This window comes from Ornithorhynchus anatinus, chromosome 2 (assembly GCF_004115215.2).
Source record: "Ornithorhynchus anatinus isolate Pmale09 chromosome 2, mOrnAna1.pri.v4, whole genome shotgun sequence".
Lineage (NCBI taxonomy): Eukaryota > Metazoa > Chordata > Mammalia > Monotremata > Ornithorhynchidae > Ornithorhynchus > Ornithorhynchus anatinus.
The window spans coordinates 155,770,802-155,795,612 of record NC_041729.1 but is presented as its reverse complement, the minus strand read 5'-3'; the positions used below and the strand labels follow the sequence as shown (position 1 = coordinate 155,795,612).

General features: G+C 57.6%; 2 protein-coding genes across 4 annotated transcripts in view; one reads left to right on the top strand and one right to left on the bottom strand.

The window, feature by feature from the left end:
* Positions 1-535: 535 nt before the first annotated feature.
* ATP23 (ATP23 metallopeptidase and ATP synthase assembly factor homolog) lies at positions 536-19,014 on the bottom strand. Its single transcript, XM_029058446.2, has 8 exons — positions 18,913-19,014; positions 13,460-13,601; positions 12,653-12,763; positions 10,912-10,957; positions 8,976-9,057; positions 6,304-6,441; positions 4,965-5,048; positions 536-1,126 (listed from the first exon to the last, which is right to left on the bottom strand). The coding sequence occupies exons 1-8, from the start codon at positions 19,012-19,014 to the stop codon at positions 923-925; spliced, it is 909 nt and encodes a 302-aa protein (XP_028914279.2). The 3' UTR covers positions 536-922.
* RPAP3 (RNA polymerase II associated protein 3) overlaps positions 15,246-24,811 on the top strand; it is a 45,607-nt gene continuing 36,041 nt past the window's right edge. Inside the window, exons 1-2 of one of the 3 annotated variants that reach the window (XM_029056411.2) lie at positions 15,246-15,378; positions 22,763-22,921. In XM_029056411.2, coding sequence (XP_028912244.1) covers positions 22,769-22,921 — 153 coding nt within the window. In that variant the 5' untranslated portion in view covers positions 15,246-15,378; positions 22,763-22,768. Of the gene's footprint in view, positions 15,379-19,323; positions 19,369-22,762; positions 22,922-24,811 lie in introns of those variants that run through there. The other 2 variants (XM_029056410.2, XM_029056412.1) reach the window with 2 other exon arrangements.

Below are 24,811 nucleotides of genomic sequence, written 5' to 3'. Positions count from 1 at the left end.
CAGTCGGTTACACCTGGGGCCCCCTCCGCGTCCAGAGCACCAAGCCCTTGGAGCACTTGAACTAGGTGCCCAAGTTACGTTTTCTTTTCACTAAATAACCATTACACTGGTGGTATTTAAGGGCTTGCCATGGGGTGTGCACTCTATTAAGTACTAAAGTAGGCTCTTGTATTGTGAGTCTCTAAAGGGATGGGGACTATGTCTTATTCTCATTTGAGTATTCTGTCCCAGCATTTCACGCAGAGCTTTGCACACGGTAAGAACCTAACTAATGTGATTACTAACTCCGAAAAGGGTTGGAGTCCGTCCTGGTCGCACGGGGGCTCACAATCGAAGTAGGAGGGAGAACGCGTATTGAATCCCCATTTTACAGATGAGGAAATTGAAGCTCAGAGACGTGAGGCGACTCAACCAAGGTTACGCAGCAGGCGAGTGGCAGAGCTGGGATCAAAACCCAAGACCGCCGAGTCCTAGGCTTGCGCTCTTTCCACTAGGCCATGCAATTGCAAAATGGGTCATTTAGCTCCCACATACCTTACGTGAGGCGACAAAAACATTTATTAGAAGTTTCACAGAGTCTATAAAATCCTCCAATTTAATTTACCTCAGGAATAAGATACAACAAAGCTCTTTGAAGGCAGAGGTCGCGCCTACCAGCTCCACTGTACTCTCCTCGGTGTTTAGAACAGTGCTAAGCACACGGTAAGTTGCCACTGAGTGACAAGAAAGGAATGTTTTTACATTTCTCAAAGTACTGAAGATCTAGCATGTTGAAAAGAGGAAAATTCCAAACGTACTGATATTTTACTCTGTTTTGGGGGCTTCGGTGGAGCTGCCTCTGTCATACGTGACCCCTATGGAAATGGAAATTTCAGGGTTGCAGTCCGAACCATCTTTTCGAACGGTCAAGTTGAGCCCGTCGTCATACATTCGAATAATAGCGATCGCGATTCTGAAAATCTCTGTAAGCGAATCTGGCATCTTTCTTGCCGTGGGGAATTCTTCCGAAAGGTTCGCGGTCGTTGAAGCAGGAATCGAACACCTCATCGACGGCCTTTTCCGCGGCTTCTCTGCTAACTTTTCTGACGGCCAAAATTGAGCGAAGGGCTCTCTCTCGTACACAGGTCTGGAGTGAATGAAAAGAATGTGGCTTTGATTTCGAATGAGAAAAGTCACCTAAGTGAACGGGCGTATCATATGATCTTAATGGGAGCTATTCCAAGTAGGGACGCGTGGTAAAGAAGAATCTTTGACACAGCAAGTTCAATCCAAAATGTGTAAATGTCATCCATAGTATATGAACATACTTAATAACAGATTTCTTTTATTTTCCTTTTTTTTAATGGTATCTAAGTGCTTACTCTCTGTCCACGTACTGTTCTCAGCGCTGGGGTAAATACAAGCAGAAAATTTGGGTCATTCATGGATAAAACAGGCAAACTGATTCGTTAGAGAGAGAAGTTAGGGATTTCACTAAAACCTCTCTCCTCAAACTCCGTAACATCCATAAAAACTGGCCTTTCCTCTCCATCCAAACCTTTCTGAGGCTGGCGAGTTGTTTCGGACCCACAGCGACTCCACGGACGCACGCATCTCTCCCAGAACGCCCCGTTCTCCACCTGCAGACGTTCCAGGAGTGGATCCATAGAGTTTTCTTGGTGAAAATCCAGAAGTGGTTGACCACTGCTTCCTTCCGTGCGGTCGACCTGAGCCTCCGCCCTCGACTCCCTCCCGTGCCGCTGCTGCCCAGCACAGGTGAGTTCTGACTCGTAGCCGACGGCCTTCCGCTCGCTACCCGCTGGCCAAGCTGGGAATGGAATGGACAGGCCGCTGCTCGACTCTCCCTCCTGTAGCCGAGACTGGTAGAGGACTGGAAATTCTCCAGGTGCCATCCCGAGAGGGGGCCCATCCAAACTACCACCTACCTCGTTAATCCAGGCACTTAACCTATCCCATCTTGATCACCTTATCAACCTTCTTGCTAACTTTCCTGCCCCCTGTCTCTCCCCACTTTTAGTCCGTATTTCACTCTGCTGCCCAGATCCTTTTTCTACAAAAATGTTCAGTCCATGTTTCTCCGCTCTCGAGAACCTCCAGGGGTTGTCCGTCCAACTCGGCATCAAACGGAAACGCCTCACCGTCGGCTTTAAAGCACTTAATCGCCTTGCCCCTTCCTACCTCGCCTCACTACTCACTACTCACTACAGAGAAGCAGCGTGGCTCAGTGGAAAGAGGACGGGCTTTGGAGTCAGAGGTCACGGGTTCGAATCCCGGCTCGGCCACTAGCCAGCGGTGTGACTGTGGACGAGTCACTTCACTTCTCGGTGCCTCAGTTACCTCATCTGTAAAATGGGGATGAAGACTGTGAGCCCCACGTGGGACAACCTGATTCCCCTGTGTCTACCCCAGCGCTTAGAACGGTGCTCGGCACATAGTAAGCGCTTAACAAATACCAACGTGATTACTATTATTATTACTCTCCTACTTCAACCCAGCCCACACACTTCACTCCTCTGATGCCAACCTACTCAACGTACCTCGATCTCATCTATCTCCCCACCAACGTCTCGCCCGCGCCTTGCCGTTGGTCCTCCCTCTTCCTGACAGACAAGAACTCTCCCCGTCTTTAAAGCCTCATTAAAGGCACATCTCCTGCAAGAGGCTTTCCCTGATTAAGCCCTCTTTTCCTTTCCTTCTGCATCACCCTGACTTCCTCCCTTAATTTATCCCTCGTCCCAACCCCGGGGCACTTACGTACAAATCTGTAACTTATTTATTTACACTAACGACTCTCTCCCCATCTAGATTGTAAGTGCGTGTGGGCAGGGCTTGTGACTGTTATATCGTTATACCGTACTCTCCCAAGTGCTTAGTACAATGCTCTGCACCTAATAAGAGCTCCCTAAATTCACTGATTGACCAAAGAAGAGTTTAGACCAGTGTATTTCCCCAAAAGGCCAATGTAAGGCTAACAGATGACATGGGGAAGCTGCATGGCCTAGGTTTTGATCCCGGTTCTGCCCCTTGTCTGCTGTGTGACCTTGAACAAGTCACTTCACCCCTCTGTCTCAGTTACCTCAACTGTAAAATGGGGATTAAGACTATAAGCCCCACGGACTGGGCCCAACCTGATGATCTCGTACCTACCCCAGCACTCAATACGGTGCCTGGCACATAGAAAACCTTAACAAATAACATTTTAAAAGATGCCGCTCTTCCTTCTCGCTTCTTTTTGAGCCACTGTTGGTGAGAGAAGGCTGAGTTAACTTGGACTATCGCTTTCCCTCAGTTTGGCACGTCTCGTGACCCCCGAGTCAAACTGTCGCGGAGTAGTTCCACGATCCCCAAGCTTCTCATCTCACCCACGTCCGATCTCTGGCTCACATCTGTCCTGCCGCCGGGGATCTCCTCCTTCACATCCAGCAGACCTCAACTCGCTTCTAATCTCCCCGTAGTCTTTCCGATAGTTCTGTGCCACCTGCTGCTTTTGGGAGCTCAAAAACCGCCCATGGCACTTCTGGATGTATCTTACTCCCCTCTCCATTTTTCCTTCCTCCTCATCTCTATTTTAGTATCTATAGGCCCCTGCTCCCCTCTCAGGGTGGCACCTGGAGAGTTTCCAGTCCTCTTCCAGTCTCGACTTCGGGAGGGAGGGTCAAGCAGAGGCCCGTCCGTTCCGTTCCGTTCCTAGCTCGGGCAGTGGATGGTGACTGGCAGGCCATCCGCTACGAGGCAAAACTCACCCGTGCTGGGCAGCAGCGGCACGGGAGAGAGTCGAGGGCGGAGGCTCAGGACGACTGCGCCGAAGGAGGCGACGGGAAACCACTTCTGGATTTTTCCCAAGCAAATCCTGTGGATCCACTACCAGAACGACTGCAGAAGGAGGTGGGGTGTTCTCCGAGATGTGTTCGCGGCGTCGCTATGGGTCGGAGACGACTCGACAGCACAAGACGAGACAAGGCCCCAGCTAAATTGCAATATTCACGACAACAGGGACAATGTTTAGTGCTTTACTGTACCCTGCCAAGCGCTTTGGACATGCTTCTGCGTGGTGTGATGGAAAACACCCAGGGCTGGGAGCCAGGGGACCTGGGTTCTACTCCCAGCTCTCCTGCGTGACTGTGGGCAAGCCACTCGACTTCCCTACGCCTCAGTTTCCTGTGCACGTTCCCTCTTAGACTGTGAGTCCCATGTGGGACAAGAACTGTGTCTGACCTGACTGTATCGTAGCTACCCCGGTGCTCGGTACAGTGCTTGGCACACAATAAGCATTTAACAAATACCACCACCATTACGGTGATAATAATAATAATGATAATGTTGGTATTGGTTAAGCGCTTACTATGCGCCGAGCAAGGGAATCAGGTTGTCCCATGTGGGGCTCACGGTGACTGGTGAGGGGCTCCCCTGCCTTCTCAGGCCACTTTAGCAAAGAGGCCCCTGGCTCACAAAATAAATGAGTCTAACAAGTCTGCTTCTGGAGAAGCAGTGTGGCCTAGCGCACAGAGCAAGGACCTGGGAGGCGGAAGGACCTGGGTTCTAATCCCGGTTCTGCCGCTTGTCCGCTGGGTGGCCTTGGGCAAGTCGCCTAAACTTCTCCGGGCCTCGGTCACCTCATCCGTATAATGGGGATTAAGACTGTGAGCCCCGCGTTGTGGGGCGGGGACTCTGTCCAACCTGATTAGTTTGTCTCTACCCCAGTGCTTCATACAGTGCCTGGCACAGTGAGCATTTAAATCCCAGCTCTGCCACTTGTCCGCTGTGCGAGTGTGGGCAAGAACTTAACTTCTCTGTGCCTCAGTTACCTCATCTGTGAGACTGTGAGCCTCACGAGGGACAACCTGATTACTCTGTATCTACCCCAGTGCTCGGCACATAGTAAGCGCTTTAACAAATACCAAATACCGTTTTACCAAAAATTCTACGTGTGGGTGTTTGTTTTTTTTCTTTGTTTTTTTTTTTACCTGATGGTGTTTCTTGAATCCAAAATTAAACCTGGTGAGTTCATTTCCAAGTGAGCAGTCTCCACTGAGGTTAGCAGCTCTCACCTGTCATAAAATCATTTCCAGATGTTATTATGGGTTTTGCACCCACGGCAACTCTTGGTAGCAACCGCTACCGGAAAGAGCTAGATGAACGAGATACCGAGTCCATGCTTTCTTTTAAATGGACCCGCATTCAAAAGTTAAACACAATTTCTGTCCACTGTCATATTAACGAGCCATAAAACCCTTTCCCCGAGGCCCAGTGGTGGGTTTATCCCCTGAATTATTCACCTACCAACACAAGGCAAAGCTTTCCAAGAGTCCTGGGGTGTGTCTTTGGCACACCAAGTGGGTGAAGGCCATGGCCTGCCTCCGGCCCGGAACCCAGCCCTCCTCAAAAACCTCCAGTGGTCACCTATCAACCTTCGCATGCAACAGAAACTCCTCACTCTCGGCTTCAAAGCTCTCCGCCCCCTCGCCCCCTCCTACCTCACCTCCCTTCTCTCTTTCTCCAGCTCACACCGCACGCTCCGCTCCTCCGCCGCCCACCCCCTCACCGTGCCTCTTCTCGCCTGTCGCGCCGTCGACCCCTGGGCCACGTCCTCCCGCTGTCCCGGAACGCCCTCCCTCCTCACCTCCGCCAAACGAACTCTCTTCCCCTCTTCGAAGGGGAGCTCACCGCCTCCAGGAGGCCTTCCCAGACTGAGTCCTCCCTTTCCCTCTGCCCTTCCTCCGCTCCCCATCCCCCCCAATCCCTCCCTCTGCTCTTCCCCTTCCCCTCCCCACAGCACATGTGCCCATCTGTATATATTATTTCTCTGTTTTATTAATGATGTGACTACTTGTTTCGTTGTCTGTCTCCCCCGTTTAGACTGTGAGCCCACTGTCGGGTGGGGACCGTCTCTATCTCTTGCTGAACTGTACATTCTAAGCGCTCGGTACAGCGCTCTGCACAAAGTAAGCGCTCAATAAATTCGGAGGACTGTTACAATGTCCTCCGCCAGGCGCCCGGCACAGTGCTCTGCACACGGCGAGCGCTCAATCAATACGACCGAACGAATGCAAGCGAGGGCACAGCGGTGTCTGTTGTTGGGGAAGTCTCGGGGAAATTCTCTCTCAGACCTTCACACTGCCTCCTCCCTCTGCAGTGTCGTCACCCCCGAGACAAGCCAAATCCTAAAATAAATTCACCCAGGCTAGGGCTGAAGGCCGAAGGCCGACGGGACCCTCTGGGGGCATTTCCCTCAGATACGCCTGGATGGGGATGACATCTGATAGTCCACCCCTCAGATGTCTGCTGTTTTCTACGGAAGCTGACCTCCGAACAGGCTAAGTGTTTGACGTCGGTGAACCAGTTGACGTGGGCACGACAGTGGTCAAAGGCGTGAATCAGCTCGTGGGTCACCACCCTGTTCATGTGACCTTGGTTGCGGATGTTGTTCTGGCACAAAACGATCTACAGAGAGATAAAGGCGAGAAAAACTAGAAAAACCCTGACTTGGGGGAAATTTTCCCCTCTGCTCTCCACAGCTGGGGGCGATGCTCACCTGCACCCGCCTCTACCTACTGCCGGTTTCCAACTGGACGAGGGAGGTGGGGTAAGGTTTTGGGGGGCAGAAACCGTGTCTACCTCCTGCAGTCTCCCGAGCAGTCGGTATAGCGTTCCGCACGGAGTGAGTGCTTAATAAATATCGCTAAGCGTCAGGCGGGTACACCTGAGGTCGTCAGGCAGATCTCAGTCAGGCTAATACAGAAGGAACGTACGCGCCCGCGACCAAGTTCAAGCGCTTAGGGTCCTGCTATTCAACCACCCAGCTCCTCCGCCTGAAGGAGATGAGAATAATGCTAATGACGGCATTTGTTAAGCGCTTACTATGTGCCAAGCACCGTTCTAAGCGCTGGGGGCGATGCAAGGTGATCGGGTTGTCCCACGCGGGGCTCACGGTCTTCATCCCCATTTGACAGATGAGGTGACCGAGGCCCAGAGAAGTGAAGCGACTTGCCCAAGGGCACGCCGCTGACAAGCGGCGGGGCCGGGACTTGAACTCATGACCTCTGACTCCCAAGCCCGGGATCCTTCCGCTGAGCCACGGCAGTGGATCGTTTATGGAGCGCTTATTGGGTGCCGAGCACCGTATTAAGCGCCCGGAAGGTTCGAAACCACGGAGTTGGTAGACGCGTTCCCCGCCCACAGGGAGTTTACAGTCTAGAGGGGGAGATGGGCATTAATATAAATTACAGATATAACAAACAACAACAATAATGTCGGTATTTGTTAAGCGCTTACTATGTGCCGAGCACCGTTCTAAGCGCTGGGGTAGATACAGGGTCATCAGCTTGTCCCACGTGAGGCTCACAGCTAATCCCCATTTTCCAGATGAGGGAACTGAGGCACAGAGAAGTCAAGTGACTCGCCCGCAGTCCCGCAGCTGACAAGTGGCCGTCCGGGGATTCGACCCCACGACCTCCGACCCCCAAGCCCGGGCTCCTTCCGCTGAGCCAGGCTGCGTCTCTAATACGTGCATAGGCGACGTGTCCTAAGAGACGCGGGGCTGAGGGTGGAGTGAATATCAAGTGCCGAGCGCCAATCGCGGAGGCATTGCAGGCTTAAACAGGGAAGGCTTCCTGGAGGAGACGTGATCGTAAATTGAATCCGAAGGTGGGGAGATTAATGATGTGGCATATGTGGAGAGGGCCGGGGATTCCGGTCAGAGAGAGGCTGTGGGAACGGGGTTAGCCGCGCGGAAGGGGAGACTGAGGCACAGTGAGCAAGCTGAGGCCAGAAGAGCGAAGCGGGCGGGGCGGGCCGGGCCGTAGGAGGAGATCGGTGAGGGAAAGCAGGAGGAGGCGAGACGACCCAACGCTCGCCGAGGGGAAGGAGTCTGTCCGACGCAGAGCTGGACGGAAACGAGGAACGGTAAGAAGCTCCCGGGAAGATCGTCGTCGGGGCGGAGGGGAGGTGCTCCGAGCTACAGATGGACTCTGGCGTTTCCCCTTCCACCCAAAATATTCATTCAATCGTATTTATTGAGCGCTTACTATGTGCAGAGCACTGGACTAAGCGCTTGGAATGAACAAGTCGGCAACAGTTAAGAGACGGTCCCCGCCCTCTGACGGGCTTACGAAAATACAGCGGACTAGGGTTGTCCGTGGGGGACTCCCGATGGACAGTGTGGCCTGCTGGCCAGCGCACGGGCCTGGGAGTCAGAAGGACCTGGGTTCTGATCTCCGCTCCGCCACCTTTCTGCCGTGACCGGGCCTGTGGCTTCACTTCTCTGCGCCTCAGTTACCTCATCTGTAAAATGAGGCATCTACCTCCAGTGCTTAGAACGGTGCTCGGCACATAGTAAGTGCTAAAAAAAATACCACAATAATTATCATTACTGGTATTGAAATGGGGATTGAGACCGTGAGCCCCACGTGGGGCAGGGACCGTGTCCAACCTGATTAGCCTGTATCCATCCCAGAGCTTAGCAGAAGAACAGCGTGGCTTAGCGGCAAGAGCCCGGGCTCGGGGGTCGGAGGCTGTGGGTTCTAATCCCGGCCCTGCCACGTGTCTGCCGTGGGACCTTGGGCGAGTCAGTTCACTTCTCTGTGCCTCAGTGACCTCATCTGTAAACTGGGGGATGAAGACTGTGAGTCCCATGTGGGACACCCTAATGACCCTGTATCTATCCCAGCGCTTAGAACGGTGCTCGGCGCAGAGTAAGCGCTTAACAAATATCAATATTATTATTATTATTATTATTATTATTATTATTACAGTGCCTGGCACGTACTAAGTAAGTGCCTAACAGAGGCCATAAATCATATATATATATATATAAAATATACGTATGTATGTATATATATATGAGTGATAGGTGAAAGCCGGCTAAAATTTTTATGTGCGTTTTAGGCGGTTTTCTCATATCATCGTAGCCCGAAGGTAAACGATTTTTCATCGTAATCCGAAAGTGCCGCATTTCCCGGCACGGGTTTCACGCCTACCTGGGATGTCGAAGCATCAAAACCGCCACTGACGTTGCCGTCACAGTCTTCGCAGGAAAAGTGTCGATCTCTGTAAACGGCACTTCAAGGCAAGAGTTGGAATTCAATTGAGGGAAAGGGAAGAGTGAACGGGTCGTCTCCGGCCCAGGAGAACAGGTGGCGTCTGGTCCCGTCCCGAGGTCACCGTACCGGCGGGGGATGAAGGTCAATGCTGCCATCCGTGGAGCTAAAAACCCTTAGGGCCCGGCTCCGAAATTTTCACCAAATGGAGAGGCTCGCTCCTCTGCCCTCTAAACCCAGCACGTGTAGGCAACACCTCACGGATTACGAGAGCTGGTACCAGTCCTCATACTATCCCGGCTGGATCATTGCGTCGGCCTTCTCTCCGATCTCCCTTCCTCCTCTCTCGCCCCGCTCCGGCCGATCCTTCACCCCGCTGCCCGGTTCAGCTTCCGGCAGAAACGCTCTGGGCCTGTCACTCCCCTTCTTAAACACCCCCAGTGGTTGCCTATCGACCTCCGCTCCCCTCCTCCCTCTCCTCCCCTCTCCCTTTCCACCGCCCACCCGGCACGCTCCGCTCCTCCAAGTCCCCCGTTCTCGCCCGTCCCGCCGTCGACCCCCGGGCCGAGTCCTCCCGCGGTCCCGGAACGCCCTCCCTCCTGGCCTCCGCCAAACTCCTTCTCTTCCCCTCTTCAAAGCCCTACTGAGAGGTCACCTCCTCCGAGAGGCCTTCCCGCACCGCGCTTCCCCTTATCCCTCTGCTGCCCCTCCACCCCCCCTTCCCCTCCCCTCAGCTAAGCCCCCTTTCCCCCCCTTTCCCTCCGCTCCTCCCCCTCTCCCTTCCCCTCCCCTCCGCACGGTGCCCGTCTGCTCAACTGTATATCTTTTCATTACCCTATTTATTTTGTTAATAAGGTGTCCATCCCCTCGATCCTATCATCTACCGTGATTACGCTGTCTTGTCTTTGGTCCGTCAGCCTCCCCCCCGATCAGACCGTGAGCCCGTCGACGGGCCCGTCGACCGTCTCTAGCTGTTGCCGAATCGTCCATTCCAAGCGCTCAGCGCGGTGCTCTGCACATAGGAAGCGCTCAGTGAACACGACCGAACGAACGCGCACCTCAATCACGGGCCAGGAGAGTCTGAAAATTTTCTTTACCGTTCAGGGGGGAGGCTCGGCCCGTTCCTCACATCCGGGGAAGCGAGAGGGCTGGAGCGAGAAGCCGGACGGCCTAGCGGATGGAGCCCGGGCCCGGGAGTCGGAAGGACCTGGGATCCAATCCCGCCTCTGCCGCCCGTCTGCCGTGTGACCCTGGGCCGGTCACCGCCCTTCTCTGGGCCTCGGTCACCTCGGCCGGAGACGACGCTGACGACGGCATCCGTTAAGCGCCGTTCTGGGCGCCGGAGAGGCTACGGGGCGATCGGGCTGTCCCGCCTGGGGCTCACGGGCCTCATCCCCCTTTCACAGATGAGGAAACCGAGGCCCAGAGAAGTGAAGCGCCTCGCCCCAAGTCACACAGCCGACCAACAGCGGAGCCGGGATTCGAACCCAGGACCTCTGACTCCCAAGCCCGGCCTCTTTCCGCCGAGCCTCGCGACCGGGTCCCGTGGGGGACCGTGTCTATCCGGTACCCATCTGTCCCTTCCAAGCGCTCGGTGCAGCGCTCCGCACAGAGTAGGCGCTCGATAGACCCTACTGAACGAATGAACGGACAGGGACCGGTCGTTTCCCACCCGATCGGCTTGTATCTGCTCCCCACTCGGCACGGCGACCGGCACTCAGTAAGCGCTTAACAGATACCATGAAGAGATAAAAACAGAGAAGGAGGAGAGAGGGCCACGAGCGGTAAAGTCGGCCTGCTGGGCTCAAAGGGTCATACGGCGCACGGGTCAGAAATCTTCACCTTTCCACTGAGTGAGGAGGACGGTTTTACTCACCAGCCGGAGGTTCTCATAGCCTCAAGGAGCAGCTCGGCATACGGACCTACAGAAACGGCGATACGATCAAACGTTAGGCCAGATGAATCCACGGGGTAGGACGATGCCCGAAGCAGCCCGCGAAGGCGTAAAAAGGGGAAAAAAAAGATCTACGCGGCGGAGGAGCGGCCCGGCCCGGCCCGGCCCGGCCCGGGGGAAGGAGCACGGGCCGGGGGGCGGGGCCGGAATAACGACCTCGGTATCCGGCGAGCGCTTACTCCGGGCCGAGCGCCGGTCTAAGCGCCGGCAGGTGGTCCCGCGTGAGGCTCCCGGTCTTCGTCCCCGTTTTCCAGATGAGGGAACTGAGGCCCAGAGAAGCGACTCGCCCACGGTCCCACAGCCGACAGGTGGCGGAGCTGGGATTCGAACCCGTGACCTCGGACTCCCCAGCCCCGGCTCTTGCCGCCGGGCCACGCCGGCTCGGTGGGAAAGGGCCCGGGCTTCGGAGTCCGAGGTCACGAGTTCGACTCCCGGCCTCATCACCTGTCGGCTGGGTGACCGTGGCCGAGTGGCTTCACTTCTCTGGGCCTCAGTTCAGCCCATCTGTCAAATGGGGATGAAGACCGGGAGCCTCACGCGGGACCACCCGATGACCCTGGATCTACCCCGGCGCTTAGGACGGTGCTCGGCGCAGAGCAAGCGCTTAACAAATACCCACGTTATGATTCCCTACAATCTGTTGCCGAACCGTCCGTTCCAAGCGCTCAGTGCGGTGCCCCGCACGTAGTAAGCGCTCAACAAATAGGATCGAATGAATTTATCCGGACGACGCCGTCCTGTCCTGTCCTGTCCCGTTTCGCTCCGCCGTCCGTCTTCCCGACGGGACCGCGAGCCGGTCATCGGGCGGGGAGGGTCTCGATCTGTTGCCGAGTGGTGCATTCCGAGCGCTGAGTCCAGTGCTCTGCGCGTGGTAAGCGCTCAATAAATACTATTCGATCAATGAATCGAGGAACCTAGACCGTGTCCAACTTCGGATCCCGCCCAGAGTAAACGCCTGATCGACTGATGTCGCATTTTCCCAAGCGCTTCCTCCGGGGCTCCGCTCATGGTAAGCGCTCAATGAATACCCCCGATCGATCGATCGATCGATCGATTGTTGTACTTTCCCAAGTGCTTCCTCCGGGGCTCCTCTCATGGTAAGCGCTCAATAAATACCCCCGATCGATCGATCGATCGATCGATTGTTGTACTTTCCCAAGCGCTTCCTCCAGGGCTCCGCTCATGGTAAGCGCTCAATAAATACCCCCGATCGATCGATCGATCGATTGTTGTACTTTCCCAAGCGCTTCCTCCGGGGCTCCGCTCATGGTAAGCGCTCAATAAATACCCCCGATCGATCGATCGATCGATCGGTGTACTTTCCCAAGCGCTTCCTCCAGGGCTCCGCCCACAGTAGGCGCTCGATAAATACCCCAATTGATAGAGTTCCCCAAGCGCTTAGCGCGGCGCTCCGGCCCTAGTAGGCGCTCAGCAAATAGCCCGATCGATGGGCGCCGGCCTTTCCCCAGCGCTTCATCCCGGGCCCCGCCCGCAGCCGTGGGCGTTCAATAAGTCGCCCTGATGGCGGGATGGGATCCGGTCGTTCCCCAAGCGCTCCGCCCGCAGTAGGCGCTCAGTAAATAGCCCGATCGAGGACTACGGCAGTTTTCCCCCAAGAGCTTCGTCCCGGGCCCCGCCCCGCCCCGCCCCGAGGAGCCCCTACTTGTGTGCAGCGCCCGGCCCGCCAGCAGCTCGCACCGCGCGTGCCGGGGGGACGAGGGGGAGGGGAAGGACGAGGGGGACGGGGAGACCCCCTCTTCCCGCTCCCGCTCCCCCGGGCCCTCCCCCATCGGGCCCGCCGCCGCCCCCCCTCCCTCCCTCCGCCGGAAGGACCCCCCGCGGCCAATCGGGGAGCCGCCCCGGGACACCCGGCCAATCGGGGAGCCGCCCCGGGACACCCGGCCAATCGGGGAGCCGCTCCCTTTCGCCGGCCGCTGCCCCCCGGCCAATCGGGGAGCCGCCCCGGGACACCCGGCCAATCGGGGAGCCTCTCCCTTTCGCCGGCCGCTGCCACCCAGCCAATCGGGGAGCCGCCCCGGGACACCCGGCCAATCGGGGAGCCTCTCCCTTTCGCCGGCCGCTGCCACCCAGCCAATCGGGGAGCCGCCCCGGGACACCCGGCCAATCGGGGAGCCGCTCCCTTTCGCCGGCCGCTGCCCCCCGGCCAATCGGGGAGCCGCCCCGGGACACCCGGCCAATCGGGGAGCCGCTCTCTTTCGCCGGCCGCTGCCACCCAGCCGATCGGGGAGCCGCGCCCCACTCCCCGCCCCGGGGCCAATCGGAGAGCCGCTCTCCTTCGCCGACCGCTGCCACCCAGCCAATCGGAGAGCCGCTCTCCCCCCGGACCAGACAACCAATCATCTGGGAGCCGCGCGGCGCCACCCAGCCAATCGGGGAGCCGCCCCCTCCCCCCACCCCCACCCGCCCAGTGGCAGACATAGCCACTCGGGCGCCGCCCCCCCCCACCTACAGCCGTTGGTAGCAGACAGCCAATCGGGGAGCCGCTCTCCACCCGCCGCCCGGGCCAGACGGCCAATCGGAAAGCCGCCCGCTGCCAGACAGCCAATCGTTGAGTCGGCCCCGCCCGCCCGCGGCCCGGTGTCAGACAGGCACTCGGGGATAGGGCCCCCTCCACATCCCGGGAGGAGACAGCCAATCAGGGAGCCGCTCCCCACCAACCGCCCGGTCACCGACCGAGGGGGAGGGAGCGGAGAGCCGCGGGGGGCGGGGCCACACCGCTCCACCGCCTCCTCCTCCTCCTCCTCCTCCTCCTCCTCCCCCCCCGGGGCCCCGCCCTGCCCTCCCTGCTCAGGCCCCGCACATCTCTTCTTATAATAATAATATTAATAATAATAATGCTGGTATTTGTTAAGTTCTTACTTTGTGCCAAGCACTGTTCTAAGCGCTAGGGGAGGTACAGGGTGATCAGGTGCCCCACTTGGGGGCTCACAGTCTTTATCCCCATTTTACAGATGAGGTCACTGAGGCCCAGAGAAGTGAAGTGACTCGCCCGCAGTCCCACAGCTGACAAGAGGCAGAGTGGGGATTCGAACCCATGACCTCTGACTCCAGGGCTCCTGAGGCCACTGGGCCACCCTGCCAATCCTCGCCCCGCTTTCCCTGCTCAGGCCCCGCCCCTCTCTTCTCATCCAATCCCCGCCCTCCCCCCTTCTCATTTTATCCAATCGCTTCTCTCCCTTCCTCCTTCAGGCCACGCCCCTCTCTTCTCATCCAATCCCCGCCCTCCCCCTTCTCATTTTATCCAATCCCTTCCTCCCTCAGGCCCCGCCCCTCTCTTCTCATCCAATCCCCGCCCTCCCCCCTTCTCATTTTATCCAATCGCTTCTCTCCCTTCCTCCTTCAGGCCCCGCCCCTCCCTTCTCATCCAATCCCCGCCCTCCCCCTTCTCATTTTATCCAATCCCTTCCTCCCTCAGGCCCCGCCCCTCTCTTCTCATCCAATCCCCGCCCTCCCCCCTTCTCATTTTATCCAATCGCTTCTCTCCCTTCCTCCTTCAGGCCCCGCCCCTCCCTTCTCATCCAATCCCCGCCCTCCCCCTTCTCATTTTATCCAATCCCTTCCTCCCTCAGGCCCCGCCCCTCTCTTCTCATCCAATCCCCGCCCTCCCCCCTTCTCATTTCATCCAATCCCCGCCCTCCCTTCCTCCCTCAGGCCCCGCCCCACCCTTCCCATCCAATCCCCGCCCTCCCCATCAGGCCCCGCCCTTCCCTCTCCTCTTATCCAATCCCCGCCCTTCGCTCCCCGCCCGCCCCCCTTCTCTCTCATCTCCTCCCCTCCCCTCCCCTCCCCCTCCCTCGCTTCCTCCCTCGGGCCCCGCCCCTCCCTTCTCGTCCCCTCCCCTCCCTCCTCCCCCCCCCGCCCCGCCCGCCCCCTCCGTGTCCCCGCCCCCTCCCCGCGCCGAGGCCTCCCATTGGCGGCGAGGGGGGAGGGGGCGGGGCCCGGGCGGCGCAGGCGCGGTGCGGCGGCGGCGGCGGCGGGCGCCTATGGAGCGCGGCCGGCGGAGGGAGCGCGGGGCCGAGCGCGGGGTCCCCCGTCCGCCCCCCCGCCCCCCGCGCCGCCCCCCCGCCTCCCACGTGAGTCGCCCCCCCCCCCCCCTCCCCCTTCACGTTCTTATCATCATCGTTAGCCTTGTTCGCCTTCGTATCGTCAATAGTGTTTGTGAGCGCCTGCTCTGGGCCCAGCGCCGAGGCGAGGCGAGGCGAGGCGAGGCTCCCCCGGCCTTCACCCCCTTTTTACCCATTAGTATCATCATTACTATTATCATCATCATTATTATTATATCATCATCATCATCACTAGAATGTTTGTGGAGCGCCTACTCTGTGCCAAGCGCGGCTCAGAGCGCCGAGGTTGGGGCACGTTCATCAGGTTGGCCCTCATCCCCATTTTACCTATTATTATATTAGCTTTATTATGACCATTATTATTATTATCGTATTTGTCGAGCGCCTACTAGGTGCCCGTCAGAGGGCAGGGACCGTCTCTATCTGTTGCCGACTTGTCCATTCTTTTTTTTTGGTATTTGTTAAGCGCTTACTATGTGCCGAGCGCTGTTCTAAGTCCTGGGGTAGCCACAGGGGAATCAGGTTGTTCGTTCATTCATTCGATAGTATTTATTGAGCGCTTACTCTGTGCCGAGCACTGGACTAAGCGCTTGGGATGAACCGGTCGGCGACAGACGGAGACGGTCCCTGCCCTTTGACGGGCGCACGGTCTAATCGGGGGAGACGGACGGACGAGGACGATGGCGATAAATAGAGTCAAGCGTGGGGCTCACAGTCTTCATCCCCATTTGACAGATGAGGGAACTGAGGCACCGAGAAGTGAAGCGACGTGCCCACAGTCGCACAGCTGACAGGTGGCGGAGCCGGCATTCGAACCCATCACCTCTGACTCCCAGGCCCGGGCTCTTGCCACTGAGCCACGCTGCTTCTCAAGCCATCCAAGCTTGAAGTTCTCCTTCCAAGCGCTCAGTCCAGTGCTCTGCACATAGGAAGCGCTCAATAAATACTATTGCATGAATGAACAGATAGAGACCGTCCCCGCCCATCGACGGGCTCACGGTCTCATCGGGGGAGACGGACGGACAGAAACGAGACAACTTGATGGCGATAAATAGAATCAAGGGGATGGACGCCTCATTAACGAAATAACTAGGGTAATAAAAATATGGACAAATGAGCACCTTTCTTATAGTGCTCGCTACGTAGCAAACGCTGTACGCCTCCCGATTTTTCATTCATTCATTCATTCGATAGTATTTATTGAGCGCTTACTCTGTGCAGAGCACTGGACTAAGCGCTTGGGATGAACCGGTCGGCGACAGACGGAGACGGCCCCTGCCGTCTGACGGGCTCACGGTCTAATCGGGGGAGACGGACGGACGAGGACGATGGCGATAAATAGGGTCGAGGGGAAGAACGTCTGGTAAAAACAATGGCGACTAAATAGAATCGGGGCGATGTACATCTCATTAATAGAGTAAATAGGGTGATGAAAATATATACAGTCGAGCGGACGAGTACGGTGCCGAGGGGATGGGAAGGGAGAGGGGGAGGAGCGGAGGGAAAAGGGGAAAAAGAGGGTTGAGCTGCGGAGAGGTGAAGGGGGGGTGGGAGAGGGAGGAGAGGAGCTCAGTCTGGGAAGGCCTCTCGGAGGAGGTGAGTTTGAAGTAGGGTTTGGAAGAGGGAAAGAGAATGGGTTTGGCGGAGGTGAGGAGGGAGGGCGTTCCGGGACCGGGGGGGGGACGCGGCCCGGGGGTCGACGGCGGGCCGGGCGAGACCGAGGGACGGCGAGGAGGTGGGCGGCCGCACCACGCACGCACGTCTTCATTTCCCTCATTTGCGCTCCCTTTATTTTTAGGTCTTCACTCCTCTGATTTTCTTTTTGATTTGGCAGTTTGATCTTTCACCCCGTCTGCGAAGCACCTGGGTCCACGGGCATCTGTGATTCCTTTTCCCGCCTCTCTCCTCTGACCTCTGAGATCCTTGCGGGAAGGGGTCGCTGCGCCTTCCTGCTCTACCGGGCCGGGCCCTCCCAACTGATCGATTCTGTGCTCTGCCCGCCCTACTGCGCGCGCAAGGGCTCCGTAGATCCCTCGGATTCATGCATCTTCTTACGGGATGACGACGAGGGCGTCGGGGAAGCAGCATGGCTCGGTGGAAAAGAGGCTGGGCTTCGGAGTCAGAGGTCACGAGTTCGACTCCCGGCTCTGCCACACGTCAGCTGTGTGACTGTGGGCGAGTCGCTTCGCTTCTCTGGGCCTCAGCGACCTCATCTGTCAGATGGGGAGCCTCACGTGGGACAGCCTGATGACCCCGTATCTCCCCCAGCGCTTAGAACGGTGCTCGGCCCATAGTAAGCGCTTAACAAATACCAACCTTATTATCCGTTAAGCGCTTACTATGGGCCGAGCACCGTTCTAAGCGCTGGGGGGATACAAGGCGATCGGGTCGTCCCACGTGGGGCTCAGTTTTCATCCCCGTCTTCCAGACGAGGTCTCTGAGGCCCAGAGAGGTGACTTGCCCAAGGTCGCACAGCTGACAGGGGGCGAAGCGGGGATTGGAACCCACGACCTGGGACTCCCCAGCCCCGGCTCTTTCCACTGAGCCGTGAGTGCTTGGATCGGTAACGATGATAATGATACCGTTGGTACTGGTTAAGCGCTCGCTAGGTGCGGAGCGCCGTTCGAAGCGCTGGGGGAGATAGAGGGGAATCAGCTTGTCCCTCGTGAGGCTCACGGTCTTCATCCCCGTTTTCCAGATGAGGGAACTGAGGCACAGGGCAGTGAAGGGACTTTGGAGTCAGAGGTCACGGGTGCGAATCCCACGGCTCGGCCACTTGTCGGCTGGGTGATTTGGGGCAAGGCGCTTCACTTCTCGGTGCCTCAGCGACCTCATCTGTCAAATGGGGATGAAGCCCGGGAGCCCCCCGTGGGACGACCCGATTCCCCTGTGTCTACCCCAGCGCTTAGGACGGTGCTCGGCACAGAGTAAGCGCTCAGTCAGTATAGTGACTATGGGCTTGGGAGTCAGAGGTCGCGAGAAGCAGCGTCGCTTAGTGGAAAGAGCCCGGGCTTTGGAGTCAGAGGTCAGGGGTTCGAATCCCGGCTCTGCCACTTGTCAGCTGTTTGACGGTGGGCAAGTCACTTCACTTCTCGGTGCCGCAGTTCCCTCCTCTGTAAAATGGGGATTAACTGTGAGCCTCACGTGGGACAAGCTGATGACCCTGGATCTACCCCAGCGCTTAGAACAGTGCTCGGCACATAGTAAGCGCTTAACAAATATCAATATTAATCCCGACTCCACCACTTGTCAGCTGTGTGACTTTGGGCAAGTCCTTTCATTTGTCTGGGCCTCAGTTTCCTCCTCTGTAAAATGGGGATGAAGACTGGGAGCCCCACGTGGGACCACCTCATCACCTCGCACCCCCCCCCCCCCAACGCTTAGAACAGTGCTTTTCACAGAGTAAGCGCTTAACCAAGACCATGGGGGCTGTTATTACGCTTGGATGAGTGGATGAATGACGGGGGTGGGGGCGGGGCCGCGGTCACCCTGGTTACTCGGCGGTTAAGGGACGGGGCCAAGAGGAATAAGAACAATCATGATGAGGTTAACAAATACCAATTTGTTAAGCGCTTACTCTGTGCAGAGCGCTGTTCTAAGCGCTGGGGGAGATACGGGGGAATCGGGTTGCCCCACGTGGGGCTTCCAGGCTTCACCCCATTTTACAGAGGAGGGAACTGAGGCCCAGAGAAGTCAAGTGACAAGTGGCCGGGCAGGATTCGAACCCGTGACCTCTGCCTCCCAAGCCCGGGCTCTTTCCTCCGAGCCCCGCGCAGGCGCGGGGAGGGGGCGGGGCCGAGGTCGCCATGGTTCCGCGGGGGGGCGGGGCCACGATTACCATGGTTCCCCCCGCGGCTGAGGGGGCGGGGCCATGGTTCCGCGGAGGGGCGGGGCCGAGGTTGCCATGGTTCCGCGGAGGGGGCGGGGCTAGGGTTACCATGGTTCCCCGGCGCGGAGGGGGCGGGGCCAAGGTTACCAAAGTTCCCCCGGTGGGGGGGAGGGGACGGGCCGTGGCTCGGGGGAGGGGGCGGGGCCCCCGGGTTGCCATGGTTTCCCCGGCTGGGGGTGGGGAGAGGGGGCGGGGCCGTGGTTTCGCGGAGGGGGCGGGGACAAGGTCGCCATGGTGCCGCGGAGGGGGCGGGGCCCCGGGGCCCACGTGGTGCGCGCGGGGCATTGTGGGCCGGGCCGGGAGGACCAGGAGGACCGAGAGGAGGAGGAGGAGCAGGAGGAAGAAGAAGAGCAGCGGGAGCAGCAGCGGGAGCAGCAGCAGCAGGAGCGGGAGCCGTTATCGCCGGTCAGGACCCGCCACGGGGGACGGGGCAGCAGCAGCAGCAGCAGGAGGCCTTCCTCACCTTTCAGAAGAAGAAACGGTCGCATTGGGGAGGCGCCTACTCTGTGCAGGCCACCGCTCTAAGCGCCGGCGGCGATACAGGGGCAGCCGGCCGTCCCACGTGGGGCTCACCGGCTTCACCCCCGTTTTGCAGAGGAGGCAACTGAGGCCCAGGGAAGTGAAGCGCCCCGCCCGAGGTCACAGCAGCGGACGAGCGGCGAGAAGCGGCGGCAGGAGCGAGGCCCGAGGAGTCAGAGGTCGTGGGTTCGAATCCCGCCTCCGCCCCTCGGCTGGGTGGCTTGGGGCGAGGCGCTTCATTTCTCTGGGCCTCAGTTCCCTCCTCCGTAAAACGGGGGGGGGGGGGAAGACCGGGAGCCCCCCCCGTGGGACCACCCGAGGACCCCGTATCTCCCCCAGCGCCCAGAACGGTGCTCCGCACGGAGTCGGCGCTTCACAGATACCGACCTTATTATTAGCATTATAGGTGGCAGAGCCGGGATTCGAACCCGTGCCCTTTGAAGCAGCGTGACTCCGCGGAAAGAGCCCGGGCTTGGGAGTCAGAGGTCCTGGGTTCGAATCCCGGCCCCGCCACCCGTCAGCTGTGTGACTGTGGGCGAGTCACTTCACTAGTCCGGGCCTCAGTTCCCTCTTCTGTAAAATGGGGATTGACACCGTGAGCCCCACGTGGGACGACTGGAAATTGAATATCTGTTTGGCCCCCTGTACTCCAGCCTGGCTCCGTGGAAAGAGCCCGGGCCTGGGAGGCAGAAGTGGTGGGTTCTAATCCCTGCCCCGCCACTCGTCGGCTGGGTGACGGGGGGCGAGTCGCTTACCTTCTCTGGGCCTCAGTTAGCTCATCTGTAAGATGGGGATGACGACTGTGAGCCCCGTGTGGGACAACCCGATTGCCGTGTATCCATCCCAGCGTTTAGAACGGTGCTTGGCACGTGGTGAGCGCCGAACAAATACCATCGTTGTTATTATTACCCCGAGGCCGACGTGGGACAGGGATCGAGTCTGATCCGGTTATCTTTTATCTACCAAACGAGCAGCGTGCCCTGGGGGGGGGGGGGGGGGGGGGTGAGCATGGGCCTGGGAATCACAGAGACCTGGGTTCTAATCCCGACTCTGCCGCCTTTCCGCCGTGTGACCTGGGGCAAGTGATTTTACTTCGCTGTGCCTCAGTTACTTCATCTGTAAAATGGGAATCGAGACCGCGCCCCATGTCGGATAGGGACGGTCCAACTTGGTGGTCTTGTATCCGACCCGGCGCTTACCACAGCGGCCGCCGCATGTTAAGGCCTTGACAGATACCACCATTATGATGATTATTTTCTATTTCGCTACGCGGTACGTCGTTCTCGACGAGTCCAAATGTTTTTTTTACGATTTTTACTGTTGTTAATAACCCGCCGCCTTCCTCCGGCCCCTCCTTAACCTGTCCCAGGAAGTACCGCTGGGCCCCTGACCAGATGGGGACGCTCTCCCACGGGGCAGGAGCCACGGAGATCTGGGATTTGGGAGGCCCTCTGGATCTTTACAGACTTTCTTGGGGCTCGACTTTTGGCAGGGTGGGGCGGCACGGGGTACGGTTCGTTTCGGGGCGTGCTTCCGCTCTCACCGGCCCGTTCCCGCCGAACCTTTGTCCGACAGAAGAGAGGACCCGCCTCTCGCCGTGGATGGCGCGGGCGGTGATGACTTCGGGGAGGAAGGGGGCACGATCGTAGACCCTCTCGATCCGTAATGCGTTTATTATAGGCGGGGAACACGGAGGGGTAGTGTGGCCTAGCGGAAAGAGATGTGGGAATCGGAGGACCTGGGTTGCAGTTCCAACTCAACTGTATATATTTCCATTACCCTATTTATTTTGTTAATGAATTGTACATCGCCTTGATTCTGTTGCCCTGTTGCCCTTGTTTTTACGAGACGTCCTTCCCCTCGACTCTATTTATCGCCATCGTTCTCGTCCGTCCGTCTCCCCCGATTAGACCGTGAGCCCGTCAGACGGCAGGGACCGTCTCCGTCTGTCGCCGACTGGTTCATTCCAAGCGCTTAGTCCAGCGCTCTGCACATAGTAAGCGCTCAATAAATACTATTGAACGAACTCCGCCACTTGCCTTCTGTATGACCTTGGACGAGTCACTTACCTTGCCTTTGCCTCAGTGTTCTCATTTGTGAAACGATGATTCGATATCTGTGCTCCCTTCTGTTTAAACCGTGAGCCAATAACAGTGATAACTGTGGTATTCGTCAAGCGCTTTCTACGTGCCGGGCACTCTACTGAGCGCTAGAGCGGATGCCAGCAAATCCGGCCGGACACGGTCCCTGTCCCACGTGGGGCTCACGGAGACTATATCGGGGCTCGTAGTCTCAATCCCCGCTTTACAGAGGAGGTGAGTGACTTGCCCAAGGTCACGCAGCAGGCAAGCGGCCGAGCCGGGATCAGAACTCACCACCTTCCGACTCCCAGGTGCGTGCCGTATCCGCTCGGCCGTGCCGCTTCTCTGCGCGGGACGGGGACTGCGTGCCACCTGATTTTACCTCGCGTCAAACCAGTGCTCGGAATTGTTCTTGACGTTTCGTAAGCGCTTAACAAATGCCACAGTTATTATTATCATCGATACACTGCTCCACAGTGTACTCTCCCAAGCGCCTGGTATGATGCTCGGCGTACAGTGAGCGCTCGGTAAGTGCCGTGGGTTTATACCCGCTGCGGCTGAAGTCGCAGACGTTTGCCGTTCCCACGCCGGGAGATATCGGAAAGCTGGCGTGTGGGCACCATCCTGCTTTTTCGGACCTGTGGCGGGTTGGCTGATGGTGACCCTCAGTTGCCTTTTAGAAAATGACCGACAGTCCTCAGGGAGGAGGACGGGGCGAAGTGAGATCGCCGCAGGCTGGGGTGACGTTGGCCCGGGTCCGGATGGCAGAGTCCCTCCCGGCAGGTGCGGCAGGCGATGGCAGGAGCCGGCTCTCGCTTCCGTCCCCCGGCCTGCGCTCGTCTGGCCAAAATCTACCTTGGCCCGGAAACGCTACGGGAAGGAAGCCAGCTCCTTTACCTCGTTTTTCTTTAGCCACGGTGGCGGGCGTGGCTAAGGTCTCAAATGGGCCGCGTCATTTTTGAAAATCAGACCTATCGTTCCCGGACGGACTTACAGTCAGTCAGTGGTACCGAGCGATTACGACCCGCGGAGCACCGTACTAGACGGTTGGGAGAGTACGGCACAGTGCTCCGCACACAGTAAACGTTTAATAAATACGACCGAATGAATGCAGAGCGCCGGGGAGAGTTTAGAAGGCCCAGCGGTCGCCTCCTTTCTCCGTGAAAGAAAAACGATTGAGTCGATCTGTTTCCCAACAGAGCGTGATGACCGGCCCGAACAGAGCCATCGAACTGCAGCTGCAGATGAAGCAAAATGCCGAGGAGCTGCAGGACTTTGTGAGGGAATTAGAAAGCTGGGAAAAAGACATTAAGCGAATGGATTCGGATCTGAGGAGGCAGAACGGTGATCCCGAAGAGGTGAGTTGAGAGTTCCGGATCGAACATCCGACCGAGTTATTTAGAGGGGAAAAGTCATCCCAGTTTTCCAGGCGGGGCTAACGGAAGTTTAGCGTGATAGGATATCGTGTAGTCCAAGTTCTTCGGATCCTTCATTGCCGGACGCCGTGGAGTGCTCCGGTCAGAATGGTTTTTGTGAACCGACGATGCCCCCTCCATCGGGAAATAGTGCCGCAGAAGCGACGTAGACCGACTGACCTCTGGGATATAAAAACTCCTGGATCGTGAATCCCAAGTGGAGCGGGAAACGTGTCCGATCTTTTCTGTTTGAATCCACCCCAGTGCTTAGTACAGTGCTGGGCACGTAGTGCTAAATCGATACCGTGTCTAAGAGGTACTGTGTAACAGGAGATCAATTTGTAATTCCAGATTATACTTTGACTTTTTTTTTTTTTTTAACCTGGTCCCTCACTCTCCATTTAAAGTCTAGCACTTATTTCGTCAGTCAAATAAAGAGAAGCAGCGTGGCCTAGTCGATGGAGCACGGGCTCGGGAGCCAGGAGGACCTGGGTTCTGATCTCAGCTCCCCCACTTGCCTGCTGAGTGACAGTGGACGAGTCCCTTCACTTCTCTGGGCCTCAGTTACCTCATCTGGAAAATGGGTATTAAAATCGTTAACTCTGTGTGGGACGGTGACTGCATCTGCCCCGATTACCTTCTGTCTTCCCCAGCGCTTAGTACAGCGCCTGGCCCAAAGTAAGCGCTTCACAAATACCATTGAAAAGAAAAAAAGGAAGAAGCGTGCAGTATAGTGAAGGAGCTTCCTTCCAGTCGAGTGGGAGAGAGGCAGGAGAAGAAAGTCACAGCTGCAGGGCCCACTCCCCAACTCCGGAGGAGGCCTGCCCTGCTCCGGGTTGCCTGTCGTTACTCTTCTCCAGAGTTCCCTGGGCATCAAGGCAAAGCTACTCCTGGGAGTTCTGCCCATTAAGAATAGCTGGCTGCAAGTGCTGGGGACACCTTAGGCGGTGGCCTGCGTTCAGGGGCACCTTCCTGTCTCTCCCCGCTCCAGTCTGTTCTTCCTTCCGCTGCCCGGCTCATCTTCCTACAGAAACGCTGTGGGCATGTCGCTCCCCTCCTCAAAAACCTCCAGTGGTTGCCTGTCGACCTCCGCACGATTTAAAAACTCCTCACTCTAGGCTTCGAGGCTCCCCATCCCCTTGCCCCCTCCTACCTCTCCTCCCTTCTCTCTTTCTACCGCCCACCCCGCGCGCTCCGCTCCTCCGCCGCCCACCTCCTCGCCGTCCCCCGTTCTCGCCTGCCCCCAAAATCGAGCCCTGGCCCACGTCCGCCCACTGTCCCGGAACGCCCTCCCTCCTCACCTCCGCCAAACTAACTCTCTTCCCCTCTTCAAAGCCCTACTGAGAGCTCACCTCCTCCAAGAGGCCTTCCCGGACTGAGCCCCCCCCCCCCTTTCCCTCTGCTCCTCCTCCCACCCCCATCTCCCCTTCTCCCGCCCTCTGCTCTTCCCCCTTCCGCTCCCCACAGCACTTCGCGTATTTGCGTATATTGTTTATTGCTCTATTTAGTTTGTTAATGATAAGTATATATCGATGATTCTACTTATCTTGATATTTACGCCAGGCTACTTGTTTTGTTCTGTTTTGTTTCATTGTCTCTCCCGTTCAGACTTTGAGCCCGTTGTCGGGCAGGGATTGTCTCTCTCTGTTGCCGAATTGTACATTCTAAGCGCTTAGTACAATGCTCTGCACATAGTCAACACTCAATAAATACGATTGAATGAATGAATGCGCCGTCCACCCGCTGTCCTTCCTGCCTCTGCCGTCCCCCCCAGCCAGCGGCCCGAGAGGGCTTCGGTTTCTGTCGCCGTCCTGCCTTGTCTGTCTGCCTCCC